A 20,228-nucleotide genomic window follows, 5' to 3' on the forward strand; every position below is an offset into this window, starting at 1 on the left:
AGACTGGTCCACACTATAGAGACTGCTCTCATAGACTGGTCCACACTGTAGAGATTGTTCTCATAGACCAGACCTTACTGTAGAGACTGCTGTTTTAGAAAAATCCTGACTCTGACTCTGCTGCATCGCTGCTTCTGCATAATCCACTCGTGACTACTGTCTGTCTCTTAGTAGTCTGTACCAACTCTTCCTTCCAACCTGACTTACAGAATACTGCCCCATTCTCAATCCTAATGGCATGTGCCTGCTGATGTCAGAGTTACCCAGGTAGCGTCCCTAGCTCTAAGCCAGAAGTTCAGGCTTTGGAATCCCACTCCAGAACTTAAAGTCCACGGGAGGTTTGTTGATAACGACGTCAAACAGGTTGTGGATCAACCTGCAAATCATTCCAGTGTGTGCTAACGACTGGGTGGTAAGAGTGAGAGAGATTCCTGGACAATTGTTTGAGGGTGAGAAAATATTGGAGCATTGACCATCCCTATGTGTAGCTCCAGGCTCCAACATCCACATAAAAATGCACAGCAAGCCGGACTCCCGCGGGGTGAACATATAAGGCAGAACCATCACCGTCATCGGTCAGTGCCTTTTCTGTCTCTGCTCTGTCACATTAAACGAAGATTCAAACAGCATTTAAAACATTCTGTACTTACAGCAGCTGTCCCTGGTGCTCCTGGCTTCCCATCCAAACCACTTTCACCCTGTCACAAAAACAAAGAACAGGGAGATGTTTGTCACAAAGTTTCAGCACCTTTCTTCACATTCATAATGATCACACAACTGCAATCTAGACTTTTTTTTTCCATGCCAGTATTGTTAAAGTGTGGTAATGTAGGAAATTTGGCAGCCAAATTGTGCAGAGCAAGATCCCACTAATAGCAATGAGATCATGATCATGTGATCTACGTTTTGTAATTTATTTTTGATGGATAAATGTTGGCTGAGACATTGTGGCTGGCCCCTTACTCTTATTCGATTTAGTGGCCATGGGATCTTTTACCTCCACCTGATGGAGCCTCAAGTTAACATCTGAACAAATGAAAAGGAGCAGGGCTAGGCTATTCGGCCCCTCAAGCCTGTTCTGCCATCTATTAAGACTATGGCAGATATGTTTTGCATTTCGAATGCAACATTCCCATTTAGAACCCCTACCACCACCCCCCTGCCTCCCAAATATCCTTTGACTTTCTGCCTCACATGAATCTATTACCCACTGTCTTAAAAATATTCAATGACCCCACCCGCAACAATTTCTGATGCAGAGAGTTCCAAAGTCAGGTTGTTGAATTGTTCGCTGAGCTGGCTTGTTATCGCTCAGACGTTTTGTCACCATGCTGGGAGACATCATCAGTGGAGCCTCCGATGAAGCAATGTTATTCTACTCAGGTTGGAATTTATACTGTCCGGTCCGTTATGGTGAGTAGTGTCAATTCTGGTTTTGATCTGTATGTGTTTATATATAGGGTCCAATTCTATATGTTTGTTGATTGAAGTATGGGTGGAGAACCATGCCTCTAGGAATTCCTGTGCGTGTCTATGTTTGGCTTGGGCTACTATGGTTACTTTGTCCCAGTTAAACTGATGGCCTTCATTGTCTGAATGTACAGGTATTAAGGAGAGTCCATCGTGCCGTTTTGCTGCTAATTGATGTTCGTGATAGAACCCAGTCCTCCTAACTCAGAGGTATGGGCACCAGAAGAGCCCTCCCAGTCTGATATGTAACACAGCCACTAGATGGGGACAGGGGCTATTTGGAATTAGTTAGATCCTGGCCATGGTCTCCTGATAGAGGCATGCATATCTTACCAAATCTTGTCAGTAATTTTCACTTATTCTTGCATGTAAATGTGGGTATGGCTGGCAATAATGGCATTTGTTGCTCGTCTCTAATTGCCCTTGAACTGAGAGGGCGTTTCAGAGGGCAGTTAAGAGTCAACCACATTGCTGAGGGTCCAGAGCCACGTATAGACCAGACCAGGTAAGGATGGCACTTTCCTTCTCTCAAGTATACTCAAAGGTTTTGCAACAAGTGACAACGGGTCTTGTCATTAGTCCTGCTAATAGCTAATATACCTGAGTAATTTATGCATGTTTAGTTATGTATTAAACATCATCTTGTTATTGAAGACAAGAGCATCTTCTGCTGAGACTGCTGAGACCCATCCTCTCTCACGGGCTACTGAACAGGTCCTTCGACTTGCACAGGAAGGATGATGGGCGGCAGTAATCTACCCAACACCCAAGCTACCAGTGAGTGGTTACCCAAGCATCATATCATATTACAACATACAGCACCCTTTAACGCTTCTGAAATTATGGTTAAACTACATCCAAAATACCAACCTGTCGTCCCACTTTACACGTGCAGAGGCTCAAGTCTTCCAGCATTTAATGCACACACTACACACCATTAGAGAGCTTTACCTACGTACCTTCTGGCCTTTGGCACCAACGTCTCCCTTCTCTCCCTGCAAATGCAAGATATATACTTGAGTGGGGCAATCAAGTAAACATTGGAACAGGAGTAGGCCATTCAGCCCTTCAAGCCTGTTGTGCCTTCCAATTGTGGCCTAACTCAATCCACATGCCTTTGGCCAATATCCCTTAATTCATTTGCTTATCAAAAATGCATCCAACTCAGACTCAAAATTAACAATTATTCAGCATCAACTGCTATTTGTGGAAGAGAGTTCCAAAATCTACCATGTGTGCAGAAGCGGTTCCTAACATGTCTCTTGATGAAGGGTCACTCAACCCGAAACGTTAACTCTGATTTGTCTCCACAGATGCTGCCAGACCTGTTGAGTTTTTCCACCAATTTCTGTTTTTGTCTCTCCTGAACAGTCTGGCCCTACTTCTCAGACTATGCCCCCGAGTTCTGGAAACTCCAACCAGTTTACCTTTATGTACCCAATCCTTTCCTGTCAATACCTTAAAGACTTGGATCAGATCACCCTTTGACCTTCTAAATTTTAAAGAAAACAAGCCTAATACGTATAATCTCTTGTCATGCTTTAATCCCTGAAGTTCAGGCATCATTTTTGAAAACCTACGTTGTACACCCTCCAAGGCCAATACATCCTTCCTGAGCTGTGGTGCCCAGATCTGCTCACAGTTCTCCAAGTGCAGTCTACACGGGGTTTTGTATAACTGCAGCATCACTTCTGCATCCTTATACTCCAGTCCTCGAAATAGAAAGACCACATCCCATGAGCCTTCTTGATTACTTCCCATGCCTGTTCATGGCATTTTAAAGATCTACGTAACTGAACCCCAAATCTCTTTGAACAACCATTGTGTTTAACTTCATACCATCTACAGAGTACCCTGATCCACCTATTTTGGTCCAAAATGGATAACTTTATACTTGCTTATATTAGAATCCATCCGCTACAGCTTTGCCCATTCACCTAATGGATCAAGATCCTGTAGTAACTTTATACTGTTGTCAACAATGTCTACAATCATAGATCATAGAATCCCTACATTGTGGAAACAGGCCATTTGGCCCAACAAGTCCACACTGCCCCTCCAAAGAGCATCCCACCCAGATCCATTCCCCTACCCTGTAACCCAGCATTTCCCATGTCTAATCCACCTGTAATTTATACACCCCTGGTCAATATGGGCAATTTAGCATAGCCAATCCACTCTAACCTGCACATCTTTGCAATTTTGTATCGGCAGCAAATTTGGATATTTGACTTTTTAATTCAAGTCATTAATGAAGATTGTGAATAACTGACGCCCCAACACAGATCCCTGTGGGACACCACTGGTTACGTCCTGCCAATTTGCGTACTTACCCATTATTCCAACTCTCTGTCTCCTGTCACTCAACGTATTTCCTTTTTATGTCAGGAGCGGAAGAAAGCTATTTGGCTCCTTTAAACCTGTTCCATAACTCAATAGTATCACTTTTCCTCTATCTCAGTGCCATATTCCTGCTTCTCTCTATGCCATCTCACTGCTTCTCTCCATGCCTCTTGACACTTTTAATGCCTGAAACACTATCAATCTCTTTCTTGAATACATACTGAGTGACGTAGTCTCCAGAGCCTTCTGTAGTAGTGAATTCCACAGGTTGACCACCCTATGAGTGAAGAAATGGTGCCTCATCTCTGTCCTAAATACCTTACTTTGTATCCTCAGACCATGCCCCTTTGGTTCTGGACTCTTCAAACCATGGGAAAATATTCTCCATGGAGAAATACTCTCTTTATATCTAGTCTGTCTAGCCCTAGATATTTCAATCCGATCCCCATTCATTCTTCTAAACTCTAGTGAATACCAATCCTCATACTGTCATAAGCCTAGTGAACCTTTACCGCACTCCTTATCATAGATTCATAGAACCCATACAGTGTGGAAACAGGCCCTTCGGCCCAACAAGTCCACATTGACCCTCAGAGCATCCCACCCAGACCCATCCCCCTGTTATCCACCTAATCTACATATCCCCGAACAATTTAGCATGGCCTGCACATCTTTGGACTGTGGGAGGAAACTAGAGCACCCAGAGGAAACCCACGCAAACACAGGGAGAATGTGCAAACTCCACACAGACAGTCGCCCGAGGGTGGAATTGAACCTGGGTTCCTGGCGCTGTTGGGCAGCGTGGCTAACCACTGAGCCACTGTGCCACCCTTCTGTGGCAAATATATCCTCCCTGGGTAGGGAGACCAAAACTGTACGCGACAAATACTCCAAGTGTGGTCTCACCAAGGCTCTTTGTAACTATAGTAAGATGTCTCAACTTCTGAACTCAAATCCTCCTGCAATGAAGGCCAATATGCAATTTGTCCTTCTGATTGCTTGCTGCTATTGCCTGTTTACTTCCATTGACTGATGTACAAGGTCACCTAGGTCCCTTTGAACATCCACTTTCCCAGTATGTCACCAAATAATGCTCTGCCTTTCGATTTCTCACACTGAAGTGTATAACTTCACATTGACAGGTGCTGTAGTGCATCTGCCATATATTTGCTCAACGTGCATCCACCTCATGACTCACTCTCCCACTTAGTTATATCCAGACTGCTCATTGGTAGGATGAGAACATAAAGAACTTACACGTTGCCCTGAGGCTCCTGGGATACCTGGTATTCCCTGTAGAAAACAAGCAAAACGATACATTTAAAAGCAACTTTACTGAAGTCTCAATCACATTCTGAAATTCCCACACACGATTATGAGCAGCCGTTAACAGTCCAACATTCACAGTGGGAAGAAAAGAAGTAAGGGGTTTTTCTAACTCATCTTTTTGCTCAATCATGCTTTGCTTGAACATATCTGTTTGATATCACATGAGAGGCAAGTCTGTCAGGCTGTGTGGCCCTCTCTCAACACTGCCTGAATAACAGATCATGCAGTCACGCAGATCCTGATCTGAGGATCAAACCCCACAGGCCCCTGTTGGCATTCAGACATCACAACCTGCTGCTGATTGTACTATTTATCAAAAACATTAAAACGCTACAGGGTCCTCCTTAGTTCCCATCCAAATCTCCGCAGTTATCTAACACGAAGAAGCCCTCTTGAACTGATGTGACAGCGATGTAAGACTGGTAGGACAAGTTCACATTTCTATAGCATCTTTCATGACTGCACAATGTCCCAGGGCGCCCTACATCCAATGAGGTACTTTTTTTGGAAGTGCAGTCACTGTTGTGATGTAGGAAACGCTGCAGCTAATTTTTACACAGCAAGCTCGCACTAATAGTATTGTCATAGTATCCAAGCAATCTGATTTTGTGACGGTGATTGAGGGATAAATATTGGTCAAAAATGCTGGGATAATTCTATCCCTCTCCTTAAAACTGCCTCATGGGATCATTTTGCATCCAACTGCGAGGGCAAGTGGGGCCTTGGTCTAACACCTAATCAAAAAAATAGCATTTCCAAGAGTTATTTCAGACTCAAAGCATTGCTTCTCTCTCTACAGAGTCCTCTGAATTTCTCTATTTATCTCCAATAGATCATCACTGGCAATATCAACTCTGATTTTTTGGCTTAAGTGGGATTTGAACCTATTACTTTTTGGTCTTAGAAGTAAGCATGCTACTAATTGAACCACTATTGATGAGGACTAATGCTGTAATTTGGGATCTGGCAGTGACTCTAGCCCGCACAGGATTTACCATGAAGATCTCACTAAACATCATGAACTTAATTCACTTTTACTGCTGCAGCTTCAATAGTGAGTACATGTTTTCAAATTAATGACAATTATTGCCATTAAGTTTTTTAACATTCATTTACAGGATGAGGGCATCGCTGGCTAGGCCAACATTTATAGCCCGGCTCCTATAGCCCAGAGGGGCACATCAGCTACATTGCTGTAGGTCTGGAGTCACATATAGACTAGACCACGTAATGATGGCAAATATCCATTTCTAAAGGACATTAGTGATCCAGACAGGCTTTCCCACCAAAAAAGGTGACAATAGTTTCATGGTTGTCATTCAACCCTTAACTCCAGACTTTTAAATTCTACCACAGTGTGGGATTTGAACCCAGACCCTCAGGATGTTACCAAGGTCACTGGATTAATAGTCCAATGACAACAGCACCAGGCCATCCCCTCCACAATTACTTGGCTCCTATTCCCCATGCATCATGCATGATACCTCAAAACAATACAAAACAGACAGTTACGTGGATACATCATCACAGCAGACTTCCCACTTCACAACAAGCAAGTACAAGGACAATTTTACACATGGGTGCAGTGGAATAATTCTACAGAGTGATGAGATGCTAGTTCCTTTGGTCACTGCACGGCCTGAATGGAGATTCCCTTGCACAGTGTAACCTGCATTGAGCAGGTGTCAACTCCCTGATGAAGGGTTTTGGCCCGAGGCATTCACTTTCCTGCTCCTCTGATGCTGTCCGAACTGCTACGTTTGTCCAGCTCCATGTGCATTCACTCTGGCTTCCAACATCTGCAGTCCTTACTGTCTCCTAGTCAGGAGACCAATAGTCTGCTCCCCATCATGTAGATCTAGAACAGGATCTGCATAGGATTGGATCGGTCTGGAAACACACTGAATATTTACTTCATCACCGTCTTGTTGAATATATATTACACGTGAGGGACAGGCAATAAATGCTAACCAGCTAGTGATGCCTACATCCCACAAATTAATAAAATAAATAAAAATTCCTCAACTTATGAGCTGCAGAAAACACTCGCTCAAATCCTGCATGTGGTTTAAATTATTAGAAACATGACACTGATTTGTTCTTGAATGTTTGTTGTGCTGGATCAGTTACAGGAAATCATGGCTTTGTACTAATTATGAGGGTTGTAACTATGTGCTCTGACTTGACTGTTCATATTGGTATGCAGAACACTGCAGTGTTGTAAAACCATGTTAGACAATGAAAGATGTGCTGTTCCAGGTCAATGCATTTCTACTCAACACCGGAGCTTGTTCTAGATTAAAATATAATGCAGCATAACATCCTACAGTAGCTCAGAGATAGTAAGAATTGCCGATGCTGAAGTCAGAGATAACACAGTGTGGGGCTGGAGGAACACAGCAGGCCAGGCAGCATCGGAGGAGCAGGAAAGCTGATGTTTCGGGTCAGCTGAAGAAGGGTCCCGACCCGAAACGTCAGCTTTCCTGCTCCTCTGATGCTGCTTGGCCTGCTGCGCTCCTCCAGCTCCACACTGTGTTATATCCTACAGTAGCTTTTTTATCATGAAGCATCTCTTTCTGGAATGTTCTGAAGCATGTTGTGTCATGCAATATGGACAAAAAGCAGCCTAGAGCTCCCTCTATTCCACGCAACAAGATGCATTTACTTACTTGATTTAAATGGAGGTCATATTTTTGCCTCAAAATTCTTCATGTAATTGGATCTGATGTCTACCAGCCCTCTTGAATTAACATTTGACTGTATTTTAAAGTAACTGTTATCTTGCCATCTTACCGGTGTTCCTGAGGGTCCCGGCGGTCCTGCTACTGGGGAGGATGGTTCAAGCCCTTTGAAAAATAAGACCTGCAAATTTACGGTAAATAAATGAAGTGACGTGAATTGCTTGTTTCTGAAATACAAATAAATACATGTTCACCACTCAGCTTTCTTTTCCCCTTCGGCAGTGCTGTGCCTTTGAGTAAGACTTGTTCTGTGCTGTTTCTCTGACAGAGACGAGTTACCACAGTGGTGTTGGAATGTCTCCTTCAGGCAGGCAGTTGGAATCATGAGTGGGCAGGCACACACAGACTCAGGAAGGTTTTTGGTTTTGTTTTCAGTTAGTGAGAAGGTTTCTACTGGCTGCTGAGCTAAAAGCTTCAGCTCCCGGCTGCTGCAGTGAAGACTCAGATAGCGAGGCTTCCTCTTAAAAACCAAAAGGGGCAGATTGTTTCTTTCTTCGGGATTGGAGAGAGATAGCACGTGAGAACCATAACTGTTTTGCTGAAATGCATTTTTGCCAAAAGGTGTGTTTGCGGGATGCTGCCTGTGTTGGAACAGTTGATGATAAGTGGTTAAATATGAATAATACATTATATTATCAAACATTTCAATAGAGTTATGTGAATTCTTTTAGATTATATTTTAACTGAGTTGTAAGATTGAAACGTGTTTTGATTAAAGCATAGCAGTGGACCAATCGAATTACATCTGGAACGCAGCACCTTCCGCTTGACTTTAAATAAACATGAAAGTTAGGGCCTAGGCTATCTCCTTACAATACTTTGAGCAGGGGGAAGAGTCTGGTCTGGTCCATAACCTTAACCCTAACCGTAGATGTTATTGGAAGGATGGAAAGGTGGGCAAGAGAGGAGGGGGAGTGGTGTTTTTGGTTAGGGATAACACTATGACTGTACTTAGGGAGGATATTCCTGGGAGGTTATCCGGATTGAAGGGGACTGGAAGTGAGGGCTTGAGGTTTGAAACCCAGTGTTGTCTGGAGACTTAGCTGGGTGGTCTAAAGGTTCGGTGTCGGCATGGACTTGGTGGAAAGACTACAACTCGAGTACTTTTAAATAGAAAACTTCTTTATTTTTATGCCGAACATTTATTTATGATTCTCTCAATTCTGCAACACCTACTTCAGTATCTGTACCTAGGTACCCTGTACCTAAGATGGCGCCAAAGAGGCGACATTACAAACTTTTCACTGCACTCATTTAGACAATAAAGGCTAATTCAATTCAATATTTGAGTGGAACCAAGAAATAAGAAAGGGGCGATCACCTTATTAGGATTGGACTATAGGTACCCCCAATTATAAGCAGGAAACTTGTAAGGAGATCTCAGATATCTGTAAGAGTGATAGGGTTGCAATGGTAGGGGATTTTAACTTTCCAAACATAGACTGGGAGTGACAAAGCATCAAGGGCTTGGATAGAGAGGAATTTTTTAAGTGTGTACAAGAAAATTTTCTGATTCAGTATGTGGATGTACCTACTAGGGAAGGAGCAAAACTTGACCTACTCTTGGGAATTAAGCCAGGGCAGGTGACTGAGGTGTCAGCGGGGGAGCACTTTGAGGGCAGTGACCATAATTCTTTTAGTTTTAAAACTGTTATGGAAAAGGATAGACCAGATCTAAAAGTTAAAATTCTAAATTGCAGTGAGGCCAATTTTGATGGTATTAGGCAAGAAATTCAAAATTTGATCGGGGACAGACGTTCGCACGGAAAGGGATGGCTGGAAAATGGGAGGCCTTTAAAATGAGACAGTGAGAGTCCAAAAACAACATTTTCCTGTTAGGTTGAACAGCACGGCTAGTAGGTGTAGGGATTGCTGGATGGTTAGAGAAATTGAGGCTCTAGTCAAGAAAAAGAAGGAAGCATATGGCAGGTACAGACAGCTGGGATCAAGTGAATCCCTCAAGGAGTATAACGGCTGTAGGACTATACTCAGGAGGAAAATCGGGAGGGCAAAAAGGGGACATGAGATAGCTTTGGCAAATAGGGTTGAAAGAGATTCTACAAATACGTTAAGGGCAAAAGAGTAATTAGGAAGAGAATGAGGCCCCTTAAAGATCAACAAGGCCATCTATGTGTGGAACTGCAGAAGATGGGTGAGTTATAAATGAGAATTTTGCATCAGTATTTACTGTGGAGAAGGCTGTGGAAGCTAGAGAATTTAGAGAAGTAAATAGTGATATGTAGAAAAGTGTCCATATTACAGAGGAGGTGGTGCAGGACGTCTTAAAACACATAAAGGTGGATGAATCCCTGGGACCTGACCAGGTGTACCCCAGAACTCTGTGGGAAGCTGGGAAGTGATTGCAGGGCTCCATGCTGGGATATTTGTATTATCGACAGCCACAGGTGAGATGCTGGAAGACTGGAGGCGAATACGCCATGATTTAAGAAAGGTGGTAAGGAAAAGCAAGGGAACTATAGACTGGTGAGCCTGCCGTTAGTGGTGGGCAAGTTGTTGGAGGGTATTCTGAGGAACAGGAATAACATGTATTTGGAAAGGCAAGAACTGATTGGGGATAGCCAACATGGTTTTGTGCGTGGGAAATCATGTCTCACTAACTTGATTGAGTATTTTGAGGAAGTGACAAAGAACGTTGATGAAGGCAGAGCTATGGATGTTGTCTATATGAACTGCAGCAAAGCATTCGACAAGGTTCCACATGGTAGACTGGTTAGCAAGGTTAGATCACATGGAATACAGGGAGGGCTAGCCATGCGGATACAAAATTGGCTTGAAACTTAGGTGGCATTGGATGGTGGTGGAGGGTTGCCTTTTGGACTGGAGGCCTGTGACCAGCGGTGTGCCACAGGGATTGGTCCACTGCTTTTTGTCATTTATATGAATGATTTAGATGTGAATATAGGAGGAATGGTCAGTAAATTTTCAAATGACAACAAAGCTGGTGGTGTAGCAGATAGTGAAGAAAATTACCTCAGAGTACAACAGGACCTGGATCAAATGGGCTGAGGAGTGGCAGATGGAGTTCAATTTCGATAAATGTGAGGTGTTGCATTTTGGAAAGACAAATCAGGGCAGGGCTCATACATTAAATGGTAGGATCCTGGGGAGTGTTGCTGAACACAGAGGCCTTGGAGTGCAGGTTCAGAGTTCCTTGAAGGTGGAGTCACAGGTAGACAGGATAGTGAAGATGGCGTTTGCTATGCTTGCCTTTATTGGTCAATGTATTGAGTATAGAAGTTGTCATGTTGCGACTGTACAGGACATTGGTTAGACCACTTTTGGAATACTATGTTCAGTTCTAGTCTCCCTGCTATAGGAATGTTGTTGTTAAAAAGGGTGCAGAAAACATTTACAAGGATGTTGCCAGGGTTGGAGGGTTTGAGCTATAAGGAGAGGCTGAAAAGGCTGGGGCTATTTTCCCTGGAGCATCAAAGGCTGAGGGGTGACCTTACAGAGGTTTATAAAATCATGAGGGGCATGGATAGGGTAAATAGCCAAGGTCTTTTCCTTAGGGGAGGGGAGTCAAAAACTAGAGGGCATAGGTTTAAGGTGAGAGGTGCAAGATTTAAAAAGGACCTAAGAGGCAACTTTTTCAGGGTGGTGCCTGTATGGAATAAGCTGCCAGAGGAAGGGGTGGAAGCGGGTACAATTACAACATTTAAAAGGCATCTGGGTGAATACATGAATAGGAAAGGTGTAGAGGGATATGGGCCAAATGCTGGCAAATGGGAGAGGATTAATTTAGGATATCTGGTCAGTATGGATGAGTTGGACTGAAGGGTCTGTTTTTGTGCTATACAGCTCTATGACTCTATACCCATGTTGAGTATCACTTACCTGCCCAGGTGGTCCTGGAGGTCCGATCACACCTGGAAGCCCAGGTGGACCAATGAGTCCTGGCAGTCCAGCATCTCCACGATCACCCTTAGCACCGTCTCGACCCTAGTTAGATTATCACATAAATAATGAGACAGGATCATGGGTTTTCAGAGGGATTTAGACAGGTTAAGTAAGTGGACAAAAGTCTGGCAGATGGAAAATAATGTGGGAAAATGTGAGGTGGTGGACATTGGCAGGAAGAATAGAAAAGCTGAATATTATTTAAATAGGGAAAGATTACAGAAAGCTGTAGCACGGAGGGATTTGCGGGTCCTACTGCTCTGAGGCAGCTGTACTAACCCCTGAGCTACCGTGCCGCCCCTGAGTACGAATCACAAAAAGCTCAATTAAATGTTCAGCAGGTATTAGGGAAAGCAAATGGAATATTGAGCTTTATTTCAAAGGGAATAGAGTGTAAAAATAGACAAGTCTTGCTAGAACTATAAAAGACACTGGTCACACCATAGCTGAAATACTCTGAACAGTTTTGGGCCATTATCAAAGGTAAGATATAATGGTACTGGAGGCAATCCAGAGAAGGTTCACTCAGTTGATATCAAGTATGCAGGAACTGTCTTATGAGAAGACGCTGAGTCTGTATTCATTGGAGTTTAGGAGAACTTATTGAAACATAGACGATTCTTGGGGGGCTTAAAAGAATGGATAGAGAGAACGAGAGAGAGGTTGCTTCCCCTGGTGGGGGAGCCTGGGACCAGAGTAGAAAAAATGATAATAATCTCTTAAAAGAGTGTTATGATACACCTCCAGGGCCAGTGGGACTTAAACTTAGACCTTCTGGCCTAGAGGTATAGACACTACCATTTTGTCACAAGACCCTATTCCTTGCATGCTGCATCATTGTACAGAGGTGACTGAATGCAAAATTGTTCCTTCAAAGTGGGCCAAGACATTAGGTCTAGTGACAATAAATGAAAGCTAGTGATTAAATTCACTTAGAACATTTAATCAGGAAAAATTAACCTCTTGGTTCAAGGAAAATGAATGGCTAGATCATCACAATTATGGTTATTCATGGATATAACGGAATATCTTGATGGAAGCGTCAATGTGGGTAGTAAATTATACCCCCAAATTCCTTTTGTGTTGCCACCAACTCTTTGACGATTTAGTGGTGTGGAAGAAGTCAAACATGTGGCGCCACATTCTGGGTACAGTGTGGGCTGCCCTTAAGATTTATGGGAGAAACAATGACATTTTTAGATGGTTAAAATTCTGTGCACCCCGAGCAATCCAAGCGATCGGCTCATGCTGGATGAAGCGATAACAAATACGTACATCCCTTGCAGGGTTTCCTGGATCACCTTTCTCGCCCTAAAAACATAAACAGAACCCAACAGATAATTAATAAATAAACTGCAACTCCGCAAGTGGCCAGGGTATTGACCTTCGCTGAACGCAGTCCAAATTTTCTCTCCTACATTGGCACCAGGAACTTAGTTACCCATGTTCCAATTACCTGCCATTAGAAGCAGTCACCACATTTGATTTCAGCAGTCTACGCACTATTCCAGTGGCTTTTTATCAGTGTTAGACTTAACCTGGCTCACATCCTGAGATAAATACTGCACCTTGTTAAATTTGGACACAATTATTTCCTGTCATTTATGAGAGTTGGTACCAAAATGATCACCATTGGAGGTGCTACTTTACTTTCCTCCTCGTCTTTTATCATTTTTATTCAATTAAGGGATGATGATTGTTGCTGGCATGCCCAGAATTTCTTGCCCATCCCGAATTACCCTCGGGAAGCTGGTGGTGATGAGCCTGATTTGAGAGCCGCTGCCATTCATTATTTATTCATTCACGGGATGCGGGCGTGGCTGGCTAGGCCAGCGTTTATTACCCATCCCTAATTGCCCAGAGGGCGGTTAAGAATCAACCACATTGCTGCGGGTCTGGAGTCACATGGAGGCCAGACCTGGTAAGGATGGCAGATCCCTTCCTGAAAAGATGTGAGTGAACCAGATGGGTTTTTCAACGATGATTTCACTGACTCTAAATACAAGATTTTAAAAAAAAGTGAACTCAAATTCCACCATCTACCATGACAGGATTCAAATCTAGATCCCTAGAACATTACCTGGGTCCCTGGATTAATAGACCAGCGATAATAGCACATGGCCAGTGCCTCTCCTGAGTTGATACACTTTAGCAGGAAGAAAGTAACAGTAATGTAAAATAAAGAGTTTATCTCTATACAGGGGGTGCAGGCAGAACGACTTGGAGGGTATATGTGCATAAGTCATCAAAAGGTGACAGGACAAGCTGAGAGAACTTAAGAAAGCATACGAAGGAGAGATTGAGTTGACTGGGAATATACTCATGGGAATTCAGAAGAATGAGGGGGGATCTTATTGAAACATATAAAATTATGAAGAGAATAGATAGGATAGAAGCAGGGAGGTTGTTTCCACTGGCGGGTGAAATTAGAACCAGGGGGCATTGCCTCAAAATAAGGGGGAGCAGATTTAGATTGAGTTGAGGGGGAACTTCTTCACCCAAAGGGTTGTGAATCTGTGGAATTCCCTGCCCAGTGAAGCAGTTGAGGCTAGCTCGTTGAATGTTTTTAAGGCAAAGACAGATAGATTTTTGAACAATAAAGGAATTAAGGGTTATGGTGAGTGGGTGGTAAGTGGAGCTGAGTCCATGAAAAAATCAGCCATGATCTTATTGAATGGTGCAGCAGGTTCGATGGGCCAGATGGTCTGCTCCTGCTCCTGTTTCCTACGTTCTTACACAGTATTCTATGTTTAATTAATAGGGGCACAGAGTACAAGAGCAAGGAGGTGATGTTGAACTTGTATAGGACTCTAGGGCAGACTTAGCTGGAGTATTGTGTACAGTTCTGGGTGGTGCATTTTAGGAAGGATGCAAATGTGTTGCAGAGAGTGCAGAAGAGGTTTATGAGAATGGCTCCAGGGATGAGGAATTCCAATCATGAAGAAAAATTGAAGAAGTTGGAACTGTTCTCCTGGGAGACGGGAAGGCTGCAAAGAGATATGACTAAGAGATAACAAGGTGTAGAGCTGGATGAACACAGCAGGCCAAGCAGCATCATAGGAGCAGGAAGGCTGACGTTTCGGACTTAGACCCTTCATCAGAAATCCTGCTCCTATGATGCTGCTTGGCCTGCTGCGTTCATCCAGCTGTACACGTTGTTATCTCAGATTTTCCAGCATCTGCAGTTCCTACTATCTCAAGAGATATGATTGATGTTTTCAAAATCCTGAGCGGACTGGACAGAGTAAATAAGGTGTAGCTGTTCCCACTCATGAAGGGAGTGAGAATGAGAAGGCACAGAGTCAAAACAATTAATAGAGGAAGCAAAAGTGATGTGATGAGAAACTTTGAACTCAGTGAATAGTTAGGTTCCAGAAAGCACTGCCTGACAGTGTGATGGAGGGAGGTTCAAACTAGGCACTAAAAAGGGCATTAGATGGTTGTTTGTAGTGGAAGGATGTGCGGGGCTACAGAGAGAAGGTAGGGAATGGCACAAAGTAAGATTCTCATTTGAAGAGGAGGAGCCACTGCGATGGGCCGAATGGTTTTTTTCCGTGCTGTAGGAATTTTTGATTCGATTTTATTTATTCCTGTCACATGCAGCTAGGTAGAGTGAAAAGTTTTGTTTTGTGTGCAGTACAGGCAGATCATACCACACTAAGTGCATTAGGGTAATAGAACAGAGTGAGGAATACAATGTTACAGCTGCAGAGAAGGTGCACAAACAGCGGGATTGACGTTAAGTTTGAAATTTGAGAGATCCATTCAGAAGTCTAATAACAGCGGGGAAGAAACTGTTCTTGAATCTGTTCGTACATGTATACAAACTTTTATATCTTCTGCCTGATGGAAGAGGGTGGAAGAGAGTATAACTGGGGTGGGAGGGATCATTGGTTATATCATTTCCTTTCCCAAGGCAGTGGGAAGTATAGATGGGAGGTGGGTTTTGTGTGGTGGACTGGGCTGTGTTCATGACTTTATGTAGTTTCTTGCGGGTCTTGAGAATAGCAATTGCCGAACCACACTGTGATGCATCCAGATAGGATGCTATCTATGGTGCATCGATAAAAATTGGTAAGAGTCCTTTTGGGCATGCTGAATTTCCTTAGCCTCCTGAAGAAGCAGGGCATCTCTTGACTGTAGCGTCGACATTCCTGTGATTCTAAACTGACAATGTAGATGGGCCACAGGAGCTCCAGGTAAACTTTAATTCCTTAACAATTTCACAAGCTCCTCATCATGCCTCTCTGGTTTAGGAAGAGTTCCCCTGGGCCTCTCTGCTTCCAACTCCACCATCATTCCAGGAACCGTTGCCAAGGACAACGTTCGGTCACCATGCCTCATCCTCGCTGCCTCCAGGTGGGACTCAGTGCAGGAAGGCTAAAATAAAGCCCGCAAAATTTTTGGGAGAGGGATTTTGAGAGGGGCAGAGGGATTTTGGAAAGGCTTAACCAATTCTTCCCACCTACCTTCTTTCCATCCTCTCCTGGAATCCCGTTCTCTCCCTAGGGAAGAGCAGAAAGATTAACACAGAAGCATTAAAAAAAAGTGCAGGAGTAGTCCATTTGGCCCTTCGAGCCTGGACTATCATTCAACACGATTACGGTTGATCATGCAATTTGTGTATCCCACGCCCACTTTCTCTCCATACCAGCAACAGCAGGAATAAGTAAACTGGGACTTGGCTGATTTACTACTGTCAGATGTAGCTAGGTCGAGTGAAGAGTTTTGTTTTGTGTGCAGTACAGGCAGATCATACCACACAATTACATTGCAGATTGTAATCCATCCTGTAACTTCATGCTCCCAGCATGACAAACAAAAACGTCGGACAAATAATCATGAGGAAGAAATTTATATCATACTTCAGGACATCCGAATGCACTTTGCAGTCAAAAATGTTCGTCTGGAATGTTGCTGCGATTATAACGTAGGGCAGCCAACTGGTACATGACAAGATCCCACAAACAGAGATGTGATAATGACAAGATATTAGTAAAATTGGTTGAGCAATAAATATTGGATCAAGAGCACTTGGGAACTGCATACATCATAGAATCCCTACTGTGTGGAAACAGGCCCTTTGGCCCAACAAGTCCACACCAACCCATGGAGCATCCCACTCAGACCCATCCCCCTAATCTACACATCCCTGAACACTACGGGCAACTTAGCATGGCCAATCCACCTAGCCTGCACATCCTTGGACTGTGGGAAGAAACTGGAGCATCTGGAGGAAACCCATGCAGACACGGGAAGGATGTGCAAACTCTATCCAGAGCCCTGAGGGTGGACTTGAACCCAGGTCCCTGGTGCTGTGAGGCAGTAGTGCTAACCACTGATTCACCATGCTGCCCCAAATGCTTTTTATAAAAAAAAAGTGGGATTTTCATTTCCATTTGAGAAGCTGTGCTTTTTCCCTTATGTCACTGGCTGGGTCAACATTGCGTGGGGGTCAGTAGAGAGTCATAGAATCCCTACAGTGTGGAAGCAAGCCATTCAGCCCATCAAGTCCACACAGCATACCACCCAGACCCTATCCATGCATTTCCCATGGCCAATCCACCCAACCCACACATTTTTGGACTGTGGGAGGAAACCCACACAGACACAGGGAGAACATGCAAACACCACACCACCAGGGTGGGATTTTTGAACCCAGGCCCCTGGCTCCATAAGGCAGCAGCATTAACCACTGTGTCATCCTCTTTGGGGGAATTGCTCAGGCACTGCTCCCTTTGTGATAACATACCCCATTTCAGGCAAGTGCTTAGGCCTGGGAGTGAAGGAAGCTGCAGTTTCTTCCTGAGGCAGTTGGATTGGGAAATTGCTGTAGGGCTGTGTGAGAAGGCTGGGGACACAGGCCTGGCTGAAATTTCTCTAGCAGTGGCACAATGTGACAAATGGCCTCCAGGTTTCTTTTAACTCATCCAAGGCTGTGGGTATCACTGGATGGCCAGCTCTTGTTGTCCATCCCTAAATGCCCTGGAGAAGGTGGGGATGAGCCACCATCTTGATCTGCTGCATTCTGGGTAGGTGGCTGGTTGGGGGTTGCACGGTGAGCGTAGCGTGCTGTCAGGGAACAGTATCATAGCTCCAGTCCACAATTCTGTGGAAAGCCAGGTTCTGTTAACTCTCACAAGCACAGTATCTCCTCCTGGGCACTGTCAGATCCCAGTGTCAGCAGGTCATTTTGTGTAATAGTTTGGAAATACTTACATTCTTTCCAGGAAGTCCCGGCTTTCCATCAACCCCCGGTTTACCCTAGAGATGGACAAAAATAACCAATCAGTCCAGTAACAATAAACATCTATTTGTCTACTTTATTTTCTTACCTCCCTTCACAAGAAAAGGCTGATACAGAGCATGGTATAACGTCAGGGACATTGTTCATCCCTCTTTGCCTCAGTTACATGGTAAATATAGGAAGATTATTGACTGTAGACAGCATCACAGTCAATCCTCACGCTGTCATAGAACATAGAACAGTACAGCACAGTACAGGCCCTTCGGCCCACGATGTTGTGCTGAACTTTTACCCTAAACCCAAGGTCTATCTAGCCTCCACCCCTACCTTATACTATCATCCATATGCCTATCTAATAGCTGCCTAAATGCCCCTAATGAGGCCGACTCCACTACCCTCTCCGGCAATGCATTCCACGCCCCTACCACTCTCTGAGTAAAGAACCTACCTCTGACTTCTCCCCGATATCTACCTCCACTCACTTTAAAACTGTGCCCCCTCGTAATAGCTACCTCCACCCTAGGAAAAAGTCTCTGGCTGTCCACTCTATCTATACCTCTGATCTGTCCTCAGCACAACAGTCAGTGAACAAGAATGGGACCCCTGGCTAATATCTCCCTACCCTGCTAACATTTAACAACTAACAATTCTTACCTGATTGTGTTTGAGAAGCCAGGCATTGGGAATGATCAAAATGACAAAGAAACAAGCTTAAACACTACCCAGCTGGCGGTGTAGCTGAGTGGTCTAACGTGCTAGCTTCAAGGTCCAATTTTGGTGGAGACATTGGTTCAAGTCCCAGCACAGCCAATTGTGTTAGGCTGTTATTCAGATGCTTTGCTACCTTACATGGTGGTAGTGTTCCTGAGCCAGAAGGCCAGCTGCTCCATACCTGTTAATAACATCCCTGAACCAACTGATTAGAAAATGCGTAAATCCTGCATAGCCCCATCTCCAATCCTTCTATCACTACACTTGATATTTTTGTTTCAAATCAATTTTCATCATCTGTGCATGGACGACTCCAAACTAAAAGTGGGCTTTGTTGTAGTTAGGCAGTTAGTATTTGAAAAAAAAAAGTTGCTGGAAAAGCTCAGCAGGTCTGGCAGCATCTGTGAAGGAAAAAACAGAGTTAACATTTCAGGTCCGGTGAAGGAAACCTACCTCTGACGTCTCCCCTATATCTACCTTCACTCACTTTAAAACTATGCCCCCTTGTAAGAGCTACCTCCACCCTAGGAAAAAGTCTCTTTCACAGATGCTGCCAGACCTGCTGAGCTTTTCCAGCAACTTTTTTTTTGTTCCTGATTTACTGCATCCACAGGTCTTTCGGTTTTTATTTAGTATCTGAAAAGCTTGACTGGCATCATCCAATAGTCTCCGTTCATCAGAATATAAAGCACTGTTCCTGCCAGGAACCAAAAGGTGTTGTTGCCATTGTGCTATTGCAGTTGCTCTTCTGTTTAGTTCTAAATAACCAACAGACATGCACACTTACACCTACATCTAACCTGAGGTCTTACAAAATAATCTCACGTGAGTCAGACAGTGTGTGACTAGCTACTAAGTACCATGTAATTAACCCATTCTGTTTATTAAGGCTAAGCCTTGCCAAATGCACATCTCTCTCCATTTTGTCAGGCGAGGCACTGGTCGACCCATTGTCTCTGCCTGCTCCTGCCCCACCGAACTGATCTCCAACTATCTAGACTCCATTTTCTCCCCCCGGTCCAGGAACTCCCTACCTATGTCTGTGACAACACCCACGCCCTCCACCTCCTCCAGAACTTCCAATTCCCCGGTCCCCAACACCTCATCTTTACCATGGACGTCCAGTCCCTCTACACCTGCATTCCCCATGCAGATGGCCTTAAGGCCCTCCGCTTCTTCCTGTCCCGCAGGCCCGACCAGTCCCCCTCCACCGATACCCTCATCCGCTTAGCCGAACTCGTCCTCACACTCAACAACTTCTCTTTCAATTCCTCCCACTTCCTACAGACAAAGGAGGTGGCCATGGGTACCCGCATGGGCCCAAGCTACGCCTGCCTCTTTGTAGGTTACGTGGAACAATCCCTCTTCCGTACCTACACTGGCCCTAAACCCCACCTCTTCCTCCGTTACATTGATGACTGTATCGGCGCCGCCTCGTGCTCCCACGAGGAGCTCGAACAGTTCAT

At 44.3% G+C, this 20,228-nt stretch overlaps 1 protein-coding gene across 1 annotated transcript in view; it reads right to left on the minus strand.

Annotated features, from left to right (window-relative positions):
- LOC109916444 (collagen alpha-1(VII) chain-like) overlaps positions 1 to 20,228 on the minus strand; it is a 260,704-nt gene that overhangs the window by 123,970 nt on the left and 116,506 nt on the right. Inside the window, exons 47-54 of the mRNA XM_048606678.1 lie at positions 18,024 to 18,068; positions 16,274 to 16,309; positions 13,080 to 13,115; positions 11,742 to 11,846; positions 7,936 to 8,004; positions 5,071 to 5,106; positions 2,430 to 2,465; positions 651 to 698 (exon numbers count right to left, since the gene is read on the minus strand). Of these exons, the coding sequence (XP_048462635.1) occupies positions 651 to 698; positions 2,430 to 2,465; positions 5,071 to 5,106; positions 7,936 to 8,004; positions 11,742 to 11,846; positions 13,080 to 13,115; positions 16,274 to 16,309; positions 18,024 to 18,068 (411 nt within the window). The remainder of the gene's footprint in view (positions 1 to 650; positions 699 to 2,429; positions 2,466 to 5,070; positions 5,107 to 7,935; positions 8,005 to 11,741; positions 11,847 to 13,079; positions 13,116 to 16,273; positions 16,310 to 18,023; positions 18,069 to 20,228) is intronic.

Source organism: Rhincodon typus, chromosome 16 (genome assembly GCF_021869965.1).
Source record: "Rhincodon typus isolate 14 chromosome 16, sRhiTyp1.1, whole genome shotgun sequence".
Classification (NCBI taxonomy): Eukaryota; Metazoa; Chordata; class Chondrichthyes; order Orectolobiformes; family Rhincodontidae; genus Rhincodon; species Rhincodon typus.